The sequence below is a fragment of the Melopsittacus undulatus genome, chromosome Z, assembly GCF_012275295.1.
Source record: "Melopsittacus undulatus isolate bMelUnd1 chromosome Z, bMelUnd1.mat.Z, whole genome shotgun sequence".
NCBI classification, from domain to species: domain Eukaryota; kingdom Metazoa; phylum Chordata; class Aves; order Psittaciformes; family Psittaculidae; genus Melopsittacus; species Melopsittacus undulatus.
The window spans coordinates 2773326-2786034 of record NC_047557.1 but is presented as its reverse complement, the minus strand read 5'-3'; the positions used below and the strand labels follow the sequence as shown (position 1 = coordinate 2786034).

Genomic DNA, 12709 nt, shown 5'->3' with positions numbered 1-12709 from the left:
GAAAGAACCCACACAGAAATTTGTACAAGGAGGCTACAGAATTTGGTCACCCAACCGATTCGAGTAAAGAACGCACAAATGCATAATACATGCAATTGAGTCTTTCAGTATCTGTTTCACAAGTGAAAGCAAACATCTGAGCTAGTAGGATGCAATTTTGATTGGGACTGGAGCACCTCCTGTATGAAGACAGGCTGAGAACATTGGGGATGTTCAGCCTGGAGAAGAGAAGCTGCATGGAGACCTCACAGCAGCCTTCCAGTATCTGAAGGGGGCTTACACGGATGCTGCAGAGGGACTCATCATTAGGGAATGTAGAGAAGGGATATGGGGTGATGGGGTTGAACTGAAACAGGGGAAGTCCAGGTTAGATACACAAGTTCTTTACTGTGAGAGTCATGAGGCACTGGAACAGGTTGACCAAATAAGTGGTAAATGGCTGTGTTCAAGACCAAGTTGGATGGGGCTTGGAGCAACCTGCCCTAGTGGAAGGTGTCCCTGCCCAGGGCAGGGGTTGGAGCCAGATGAGCTTTAAAGTCCCTTCCAACACAAACCAGTCTGTGATTCTATGACTGGAGTAGAAGTCTGCATCACTAAATCCACACAGATCCAGAACCTCCACTATAGCTGTAGAAAGAATTTGTTTTAACATCTAAACTACACTTTTCCAGGCATAACATGCAGGACACTCATGCCATTTATTTAGGTGGATTAGGGTGATTCCTATCCTTCAATAGAAAATATATACAGCAATAACATAAATACTAATAAAAGCCCACAACTATCAGTGTGAGAATTAAAACTTTTATTAGTGTGTTCACATATTCGGCAAACGCAACACGCATGAAGCTTATTTCTTAGGTTCACAAGTTCTACCAATACATTAGTCTACTGGTAAAACTAGCACAAACTGGTAACTGCCATTATTTTTTTTTAAACGTATCTGGCCCGTATTTTCAAGGTTTGATTTTTGGTATTGCTTCAATGTCCTCATCTTTATGGCATAAACATATCCACCACTATCATCAATTCGGTCAACTGATTAAAAGCTGTAACACTGGCCACATTTTGTTCTCAAAGCTGAAGTTATGACTAGATGTACCTGCAGAGTACAGTGCTAGTGCAATGGATGAAACAATGGGAAAAACAGACAAAGGCAATCCCCGCTACTGCCACAATAACAAAAGAATGACAGACAGCTAGATCACAAGATTGTTAGTAAAATGTGTATTTTTCAAGTCAGAATAACCCTTCTATACAGTTTCCCAACCCTTCCCCAAAAGACTTATTTGTAGAATATATTTCAGAATATTTTTAGTATGGTGCAGCTGTAGTGTCCAAGGGTTGACAATAACATGCACTGTCATGAGGAACCTGGAAGTCCTCCTTCGCTGCTCATACCTCAGCAACCACTATCCTAGAGGTTTTGCAGAAGCAACTACTTTTAATAACAAGGCCCATTATGACATAATGAATGCGTATGATCTGGTATGCAAGTAAGCTAAACAAAGCCACACGGTTCAAAAATTTAAATTCTATTACTGAAATATGTTAAGAAGCTGCATCTATTTTAAAACTTATACAAAAGAGTTTAGTTTACTCTGGGAAAGGATTTTTAAAGGTATTTGGCTTCAAAAACTAAAAATGTTTAATGAAAAAAATACAGATATAAGGAATAAGCCAACCACCTTGTGTACTTAATCCAGTGTCCAATGCTACAGTAAAATTCTTATTCTATGAGGAAAACACACACTGATTATAATGAAACTTTACTGTGAAGGTGGTGAGGCACTGGCACAGTTTGCCCAAAGAAGTGGTAAATGCTCCATCCTTGGCAGTGTTTAAGGCCAGGTTAGACAGAGCCTTGGGTGACATGGTCTAGTGTGAGGCATCCCTGCCCGTGGCAGGGGATCTGAACAACATGATCTTAAGGTCCTTTCCAAACCATTCTATGATTCTAGATTCTATGATTCAAAGTAGAAAAAAGTTCCAAATTACATCAGTACAGCAATACTGTTGGCAATAGATGCATCAACGCAGATGAGAGAAGTAGACTCTGAGATGGACAGTCAGAATTTATAGTATGAATTCATTTTAGGCCCCATTAAGGATATAAAGTGTCTTAAGATTTTGCAGACAAATCTCAAGACATTTCTCTTTCCCTTCCAATAGAGGGATTTTTTTTTAATTTTTTTTTTTTTTAAGAAGGCAGCAAAAAGTTAAGCTTTTCTACAAGGAAAGTCTGCTTTTTATGCTTAGGACAACTCGAAAACCTGCTTATATAAAAAATACAAAAGAATAAAGGAATAGAGTCTTGGAATTTCATGAGAGATTTGCCCCCCCCAGACAAAAAACCCAAACTACTATTTATGAGAACTAAAATGTAGAACAGCACAATAGTGTGATATTCGAGATCATGTATGTATACTTAGCTACTCATGTTATTGATAAACCATTAGGACACTCAATTATATATCCAATAAAAACACCATTAAGAGTCTTTATAACTGTCCCTTCTTTCTGAAGGCATTTCTATACACTAAGTTTTCATCTAGTATCAGAGTATAGGAAACAGAATCCACAAGGTGCTTTAATTGATGAGACCTCAAGTGCTGTTTTTGTTGTGTTTTTTTTTGGCTTTTTTTGTTTGTGGTTTTTTTGTTTGTTTGTTTTTGGGGTTTTTTCGTTTTTTTTTAGAAACTTTTTTTATGGATAGTAAAGAGTTCATAGGGACCACACACAACTACTATGACAGAAGAGCAGTTATATTAAGTCTGTTGATCGGACTCAGTATTTAGCCCACTGATAAAGGAGGAAGGAGTTTTACGACATGCTGGAGCAGCGTACTGAAGGGGAGCCCATCTGAGTCAACACTTTGTCCAACCATTGCAGAGGTCCATTCAGATGAAGTTCAATCCAGCAAGGAGTGCTTGTTACTGTCTGCCGCCTACAAAATAAAGAATAGGGAAGTCAGGAAGTGTTGGCTGCCACAACTCCATGCTGATCATAAAGGTCTGGCTTTCTGGATCAATCAACAAGATAAAACATAGAAGTGCTAGATGTTGTCAGAAACTCTATGTCAAAACAGATTCTGTGGTTATATTGTGCTAGCTGATGCTATCTCAAAGGAACACTAAACTTTACCTCTGATTTCCTGTGATCTCACACTTCTACATGTGTTCTGTGCAACACCATAACACAAACAGCTTCAGTAAAAACTGCTCCCCTCGTCTTCTATATAAACTTGCCCATAATTTTCCCTTAATTAAACACCATATAGCAAGCCTTAGCAAAGCTGAAAAGCTGACAACCATAAAAACTTCATTCACTCTGCCATGTAAACTTGTTTCAGAGATCTGTTATTCAAAAATCTTCCTTCTCATCTCCAAAGCAAAGAAATCAGTATTGGACATACTCTGCTGAAAAATCCTGTTATTTCACTGTACCCACTCCAGGCATGGGAGTTTTCCCAACGCAGACTGGCAAGACTACTGTTGCTAGGCCAGTTTTTCCTAGTAATTCTAGCCACCCCAAAGTCAAAGCAAGGAGGCATTAAGATTCAAAGGCAGCAGATTAGTCAGACACAAAGTCAGCCCCTACATTTTTACTGCTGGCACTGTAACCCTTTGCTTTAAGGAAACCTGTTTGTATAAACAGAGAAACTAAAAAGCCAGAAAGAGGATGGGTTTCAAAAGTTGTGGTTCATATTTTCTAGAAGAGCTGGGGTCTGTGCTCTCAGCATTCTAAAAAACATTGTTATCTCAGCTCCAAATGCCTACACCGAAAAAACGTGATCCAACAGAAGAACAATCTAAACCACAGGAAATATAATTCCATTTAGTCTCAAACCCTCTCCCAAAGAAGGAAGTTCATTATTCCACTGCTGTCAACTCCCCTACAATGTGTTCCATAACACACTTCCTCCAAATTTTATAACTGGTTCTGTTCAACAACCTTGGCTTTGCACTATGCTGACAAAGGTTGATAAAATAATGACAGTCACTTAAGCAGCCAACTCAAAGGTAAAACTAAGCCTCTTCTACCCCATGTACTTCCAGTTTATCTACCACTAAGTCTTTTTGCCGTAATCACCTTCTACCTAATTTTCTTCAGAAGATGATCCTAAACCTGGATAGTTCCTGTGCCAATGCGAACACTTGGCAGTTAAACTGAACTTCCACCACCATCTTCAATTCAAGTAAACACGTATCAAGCAACACAGGCTATTTTGTCCACAAGCTTATACGATGCAACATCTTGCCATACCTGCTCGTTTATGCACATACATCATATGACTAAAATGCCAGTAATGCTTTGACTTTGCCAAGGCCTGTTCAATAAGAAATGTTTTTGACATGAAGCATGGAAGCTGTAATAAGAATGATGGATTATTAGAGTGCTTTCTGGTCTGTTTTGACAACTCAGACTACGTTCATTAAAATTCAAGGTTGTGTTTGCAGGAGCAACCTCTTCTTGTTTTAATCCAACTGCAGCGTAACTCACAAATTTACTGCATCAATGATTTATTAGCATCATCTTAAACAGAGATGCAAAGAAACTAGTTCAGCATTACGTCAGTAATCAGTTTCTGTTCTGTTCCAGCAGTGTTTCCACTGCAGCTTTTCCAATCCTATCTCTGAATGGCTTATAGACGACTAAGAACCACCATTCTCTCTTCTTAAAAATAACTTTACCAAAAGCCTCCTCACTGTTTTAACCCAGCACTTACACTCCATTCACTTCAAGTTGTCTCCATATAATCTGACTGATTAAGCCTTTCTTCTGTTTGATTTGAATGTTGTATTTAATTATGCCTAAGTGTACACACACTCTTTCAAGCCAAATCCAACAGTTCTTTAAACTTGAGCCAGATTCTTTCTTGTGTACTTCTTGCTAACAGAGAGGTACCAATTTATTCCATTACTCAAATTTCTGATTTCATCTAATTAGGCTTTTACAAAATTGGCTTCATGTAGCCAAGAAGCCTCCCCACGTACTGACACTGCTATATACATGTTTTATTTCAAGAGCAGATACAAGAATCAAACCCCCAGGATTCACAATGGAGCCTACATGCCATTATTCAACCTCAGAAATTATACAGATTAAAAAAAATTAATTATATGTTGCAATAGGGTATTGATATATCAGACTTCATTCTTTCAGTGGACAGTTTCTACAGAGGTTTAAGGGATCTGCTTAAAACAATATTTCCAGCTCTCCAAAATAAAAATATCTTTAATACCACCCAGAAAGCAATTTCTTTCCTTCCCAAATTATCAACTAGATTAAAAGCAGACACTGTCCTCAACTACAGCTCTTAAGTTTGTGCTAATAGAGAATGTAATTTGAACCTATTCCAAAGCAGATAAAAGACTTATTTTTTTCCACTTAAAAACCTGGTTTTAGCAGCTTCATTGCATAGTCACTTTACTCCTTCAAAGTTTTTTTCCACTATGAGTCTCAAAATATTTCCCATCTCTTAAACGTATGTTCTCCAGCTGTTTTATTCTGCAGAATGCACTCCAAGTGACTCCGTTTCTATTGGGTACTATCAACTACTTCCCACACCAAAACCTAATGAACTTTTTTATAGTTGACATATGTATATATATACACACACACACATATATATATAACAGGACAGAGGCCAAAATTACTGCACAACTAACAGACAGCAAATAATCTCATAGCACAAACTGTGAAACTCCCAGATGTTGTCAGTGATTTCCCCACAATAAGCAAGCAAGCAAGACCCAATGAGGAAACAGAACTTTGATGACATTCCTTGATCAACAGCCCACTTTGATGAAATACTAAAATCAGTTTTCCACTCTTTATGACTTAGGAGCAACAAAGCTGATGGGAAAAAAGGAAAATACAGGTTCAAGCTTACAGTAAGCATACCTACAGTAGCAGTGAGAACTCTGTATGTATAGGTTTAAAGCCCGAAATAGTGTATTAGTGAAAAAAAAAAAATTAACTCTAAAAGCCAAGGTTTTTTGTGTTTTTTTTTTCCTCTTACCGGTATTCAGCTCCCCATCCTTTAACAAAACTCATTCTAATAGTACACATTCTAGTAAGCTGATAAACTGCTTCAAAACCCTGATTCACAGATTGAGCCAGAAGAGCAGCAAATTCTTGGTTATTGAAGATCTTCAGATTGCATCCTGTAAAGAAAAAAGTCAGAGTACAATCAATGAATATTTGTGTTTCCTACAGAGAAGCCCAAAACTGTGAAGAAGCTATCAAGAGGAAATCAAATGTCCTCCAGTTGAATGTATTCACTCAATACTTTTACGTGAGACCTATGGTAGGCTACTAACCTGGAGGAATTTTGCACACAGTTGCAGGATGCCAGCCATATCTTTGATTACAGTTGGGGCTCTGAACAAATATCGCACTATCACTTAGGCACTCAGCAAAAACTTCTCCACCGATGTAATAGAGACGCACCCCCCGGCCTGGAGAAGAATTTAAAGGAACTCTAGTTATGGTATGACCCAAGCAGATTAACAAACAAGGGAGTGTTTTGTTTCAGAGAAGGCCAAGGTTTTTCTTCAGAGCAGAAGCAGAAATGTGTTATCTACAGGACCACACTGCTGGGCTCACAGCTGTAGCAGGACCAAAGCACAATTAAATGGCATTTTTCTCCAATGAATACACAAGGTTTGAAGGAGAAGCAGAATGATTTTTGGTCAAGAGTGAGACAGAATTTTCTAGCCACATAATGACTTGTAACCAAATCCAAGTTAGGAAGCATTTGTTCCTAAACAACCTTTTCATTTAAAGAAGTGCCAGAACTGAAGTTAAAAGGTTAGACTCAGAATTAAAACCTGTGCTAATATTAATAAGTGTTACATGTGAAGTGCTACAGGACACTATGGCAAAAAAAGGAAAACAAGTATACCACTTCAACACTCTCAGCTTACATGCACCCACACTATTTCACAACCCACTGCATATCCCTTCTCTGTGCTACTTTGACAAAAACAACATGACTTTATTTAACCCTACTACAAAAAAATATCCCTAAGCTATCCTATTGTTCACTTTTAAATTGTGATCTTGTTCTCTCTGAGTAGAAAAAAAACCCATATGGGTCATTTCTAGCATAAATAAGTAATGTACAACTGATCTTTTGATAAAGAAAACTGTTTATAATTATCAGGTCTTTTAAAGGCCACAGTTTCTTTTCCCTTTTTTCTCTAAAACTATTTTTAAAAGAAAATATGAACTGCTCTATAAAGAGAGAGCTCTCCTTTCATTTTTGCTTTTCCTCATCATTGATCACTTTGATCAGTCAGCACAGTCATAGCTTGAACATCTGCACATCTAAGATTTTACCAGACAAGCATTTATATTTGGTATCAAGGGAGTCAGAAGGTTCTACTGAAAATACTATTTTTTTTAGTAAAAATAAAACAAAAAAAAAATCTTATGAATGTGGCTGTCACTAAGCTGAAAGATAGTAGATGATTTAGGTTAGATCTTAGGCAGTTCTTCTTTGCAAGGGTGCTGAGGCACTGGCACAGGGTGCCCAGAGAAGCTGTGGCTGCCCCATCCCTGGCAGTGCTCAAGGCCAGGTTGGACACAGGGGCTTGAAGCAACCTGCTCTAGTGGAAGGTGTCCCTGCCCATGGCAGGGGTTGGAACTGGATGAGCTTTGAGGTCCCCTCCAACACAAACCAGTCTGGGGTTCTACTTCAGTGGTTAAACTTTTTTACTAAATGCAAAATCAAAAAAGATGTCATGAAAGATGTTAAATAAAAGAATCCAGGAAAAAATACAATAGCTCATTTAAGAGCTTAAAGCTAAATTGCTGCATCGTGGATACAATATTCTTTACTAGCCACTACAAAAAAAAGCCTTTCTGATGTTAAAACAGCACATCATCTCAATGGCAGCTTTTCCCATTTCAGAAAAGAGTTCAAGAAGTAGAATGCCCATTCTACCTTTCATAAATTAGAATAAACTAAGCAACATGTTAACATTTTGTAATTAAAGCTTAAATTTCAATTATAAACAACTCTGAATACAAACAATACCTAGGGCAGTGGTCTAACAAGGAGCCTGAAAGCCAAAAACCTACCCCTCAGGATGCTTTTGTGCACCTTCTTTTTCCAGAACAGCAACATGAGCAACAGAAATCCCATAGAGCTGAGTGGCTTCCTCTGGTGCTGCTCTCAGCCTGAGAACTGTGTGACTGGTGCTGCCCTAAGTGGCTACTTACTGAGGAAAGGCAGCTCCTTTCACCTCCAGCCATAGCTGTAACTCTTCCCATTTGCAACAGGCTATGGCAGCAGAAGATGCTACATTTACCCCAGTTTCAGAAACTGTGACCTCTGTGTCTTTCCACTACTGTCCTTAGGAACAGAGACCAAGCTCTCCTTGGAAAGCCTTGAGAGGGAAGTTCAATGGCTGGCTGCACAAGGGTGAAAGGATCTCACCACAATGGTCTGCCCATCCTATGTGGATCATTCCTGATAATTCAATGATAAAATGAAATTAAACAGTTTTACCTATATGTCGCCTTGTCATTTCCACCGTAGCATTTCGGTTCACATTGGAAAGCAGACCTAGACAAAATCGCTCTGAATTTGATGGATCTGTAAAGCCATCTACAGTCAGGGAAGGTTGTGATGCATGGAAAGTTTCTCCCACTCTTTGATTCAATTCATAATATGCTATTGAACACCAAAACGCAGGCTCTGAGTAAGTAACTGGCTGCAAGTCTAAAAAAAACAAAAGAAAATTAAGAGACAAGGTTAACATAGAATTTGAGGCTGAAAAGAAGTTTATCTGACCTGCTGTTAATCTCTTCTAGAAATGACAGCAGTAGTCTCCTCAAACTACTCATATTATGTTCTGCTTGCTGTCATTTTCACCTACCCCAGTAAACAGAATGAAATTCAATATTACACAAAGGAGGAAGAACAAGTGATCTAACCTGGCCACAGCTCATTTAGCTTAGTACTTGCATCTTGCTCAGCAAAACTATTAAGCCAATGCTGCTGTGAGTGCCAGACATTGAGACATTTCTGTTGGCTTTCTGTAACTTGCAAACATTTTGGCAATGTTAAAAGATTAAACTATCAGACACTGAACAACACAAAGGAAAAATATTAATATTAAAATGATGTTCACTTATATTACACTAGGTCTTATACCGTCTCTTTATCTAAAGGCAGTTCTAATTTTCCTTTACTCTCCCCTACTAGAGCTCAGTACCTTTCCTGGGCATCTGCAGCTTTTCCTGTGCTGCTTCTTTTCACCAACCCTAATTATATACACAACTCTCCAAACAGCATTTTCCTATCCTATATCCCGTCATTATTCCTTAAACTCAGGGGAATCTTATCTTCCTGATGCATTTATACAGACACACAGCAATGGCATCTGATCAAAGCAGGTGGGCAACTAATGTGGGGAAAACAACTGTGTTGTGGTTACAGGTGAAACAGTATATAAGAGGAGCAGAACACACATACAGGGGAGACAGCAAGTCTAGGCATCACTGTGGACAGGCTAACATCCTTCAAACTATTTTTTTTATAAATGCTGTTCCACACACAACTATATTATTCTCTTTGTTAGAATCTCAACAGTTACAGAAAGAGAGTATTTGTTAACAAGTTGTTAACTCAGCCCTACTATGTTTATCATCAGAAAGCCAACCCAGTCTCCTCACTATACAGCTCTAAAGTACATTCTCATTTTTAATTATATATATGTGTGTATATATATATTATATAGATATGTGTATATATATATATATATATACACACACATAAAGAGTTACCACACACAGAGAAACAAATGCATTTCCAGCTTACCCAGGCTATGATTAACTGGAGAAAGAGTACTAGGAGACAGCTCCGCTGGAGATCCTGTTGAAGCAATACAGAGCACATGATTTCAGTGCAAATGATTCTTGTTATTTCAGATGGGTAGGTATAAACATTATCTAGATATAGTTTTATACTGAAATTCTTTGGAATTAGAAGCCTCAGAAATCCTGCAACCAATTTTCCGGCATGTCTGAATTAAGATTACATTTAATTTTCCAGACTCTTGGGAACCTACACCTCCTCATAAAGATTTAATTAACATCTTAGTATTTGTTGTATTTGGCAGAGGTCTCACTTCATGTGCACTCTGTGACCGTAACTTTATTTATGCACTTCTCCAGTGAGAGTGCAGTGATTTCTTCCAAAATTCAGTGGAAAAAAAAAAAGGTAAGATTAAGTGGGTAAAGCAAGTGGGATACTGCCTCTCTGTTCCCAAAGAAGAGGGTTTATCTCTGCAAAAGAACAAGCTGGATTTTCTCTTTTGAGGAAATTATTATTTCTTTGGGATTAAGAATAAAGAAAATAAAAATTCAGAAAACCATGTACTCTCACATTCAGTTTCCACACTAGCAGGTAAAATAAAGAGAAGCTTTGCACAGGAACATACCTACAGCAGCTGCTGATGTGAGGCTTTTCTAATTAAGGTACCTATTGTCAAATAGGAAATACTGTAGCTCTTACAGAAACTAGTGCAGTTGATTCCAATTAACTGAAAAAGGTTGATAACATTAGCTAACCAAACACATACAAATCTGCCAGCCCATAGGACATTCACATACATAGGTCTGCCAGCAGTTGATTCCAATTAACTGAATAAGGTTGATAACATTAGCTAACCAAACACATACAAGTCTGCCAGCACATAGGACATTCTCACCCAGCACATTAACTGTGCTTTATCCAAGTCTAAGGCCAACCAAATTATGCAGAAATCATTCCATACAAAGACACAAACACTTCACGTTTCTACTCCTCTTCCAATGGAGCCTTCCATACAAGAACTTATTTAAAACATGGCAGAAGTAGTAAGGTTGTCAGTTAGGAGACAGGTTCTCAAAATGCAGCATTTCTGTAACTTATTTAAGCCAACAGACCTTTTGCTCCAATGAGCCTCTGTCCAGAGCGTAAAATTAGGGGTAAGTTGAAACCAACTAGGTATTAAAATCTATTTTAAGCCTTTCTGATGAAGACCTAATTAGACCTGTATGTTTTTATGAAACAAATGAAATGCACTTAATATGGCACAAAACATTTTAAAAGCATTCCCTTAGCAAAAATTACTTTGTTCACAAAAGATTGGAAGTGGTATTTTAAACAGAAAACACCAGGTTATACAGAGGGTTGTTGCCATCAGCATTCAGGCTGAATTCAGTCGGCTGTGCATAAGGTTCACAACTATTAATACTATGACTCAAAAGTAGCAAAAATTAAACATTACCTGTATCCATGCTTTGGTTCAACTGCTGGTCACTTGTTTCTCCATCTTCACTAATATACCCTGGAGGTGGTGTTTCTATTGGAAAAAAAAACAAACCAACCAAAAAAAACAAAGAACAACCAAACACAAATCCACCTATTTGGTAAATGACTGAGGAAATCTGAGGGATGTAGAATTTGTCGCTCTTGTCCTCAAGCCTTCAGGAGCTCCATATCATACCTGAATACTGAACTAGAACTAACCAGTGGGTTAAATGTATTATTTGCCTATGTAAAATGTACCATCTCTTGTATTGCTGGTTAACTACTCAAACATGTTATATAATTAGCAGATAATCCTTGTTTGTTCCATTACTTTCATTATAGCAAGTAACAATTTTGCGATTGTAATCATCAGATTTCACGTTTAGTAGAATTACAAATGAAATAAATACCCATCTGGTGACTTCTAGAAAAAACCCCAAGCAACCACCTGAGCTGTCTTTTTGTAATATAGCCATAAAATCAGAGGCCCTCCCACACCTTATGCAAGTTTCTAGATTTAAGTATTATTCTTTAGTTCAGTACCCAATCCATTTCACTTTCACTACAGAACAGTTGATTCCACTGATTCATTCATTACAACTATGTTATCTAACTGGTCACACTATAAAGGCTCTATCATTATCATCATTATTATTACCTCCAAGCTCTATGAAAAGTACAGTCTAGTCTTTTAACTGGCTTTCTTTAAGATGGAGTTTCACAGACCAAAGTAAGCTCAGTAGTAAGTTTGAAGCATTCTGATACTAGAAACTGTGTCTAATTCCACAGAAATACCTTCAAAACCCAGGAGAGAATGGATGTTCCTCTTCTCTATTCAAAATGTACTTTGTAATCCAGCTAATGAGTTAACCAACTGCCTTTCAGGAAACGATTTTCTTTGAACTGAGCAAATGTCTTTTCCTATATATTAAAGGCGAAACCTGTATTTCTTTAGTGAAAGTGTTTGAAGCTAACTATCTCTACTATCACTGCAAAACTGTCTAAGACATCTGAGGGATTAAACATATCTAATTACATTATTACCAAACAGCAGAACTTTAAAGATGAAGCCTTTTGCTTAAGAATTAAAATCAAATTATATCAAATATAGTGTCTGAGATTTACAGCAATATAGTAAGATCAGAAGGAAGTCAGCGAGAGGAAGCCAGATTAAGTCAGTTAAATAAAAATGAACCAGAAGCACAGTATCTTTGGCTCATTCTGTAAAACTAGCATGATAAGCAGAGATGTGACAAAACTCAAGTGAGCATTTAAAAGGATGATTAAGGGGAATTTTTGCTAAGAAAAAGTTTGCTGACAAAAAAAATCATGCTTGTTTTGAATTATTCTTCAGAATTTGTTGTGATAAAACAGACTCCACACATCTCCAAATCACTT

General features: G+C 37.6%; 1 protein-coding gene across 4 annotated transcripts in view; it reads right to left on the bottom strand.

Annotated features, from left to right (window-relative positions):
- Positions 1-788: 788 nt before the first annotated feature.
- SMAD2 (SMAD family member 2) overlaps positions 789-12709 on the bottom strand; it is a 49400-nt gene continuing 37479 nt past the window's right edge. For all 4 annotated transcript variants that reach the window (XM_031045677.2, XM_005145381.3, XM_031045678.2 and 1 more), the window contains 6 exons: positions 11289-11363; positions 9836-9889; positions 8522-8734; positions 6327-6464; positions 6026-6170; positions 789-2947 (listed from right to left, as the gene is read on the bottom strand). In XM_031045677.2, coding sequence (XP_030901537.1) covers positions 2824-2947; positions 6026-6170; positions 6327-6464; positions 8522-8734; positions 9836-9889; positions 11289-11363 — 749 coding nt within the window. In that variant the 3' untranslated portion in view covers positions 789-2823. The remainder of the gene's footprint in view (positions 2948-6025; positions 6171-6326; positions 6465-8521; positions 8735-9835; positions 9890-11288; positions 11364-12709) is intronic.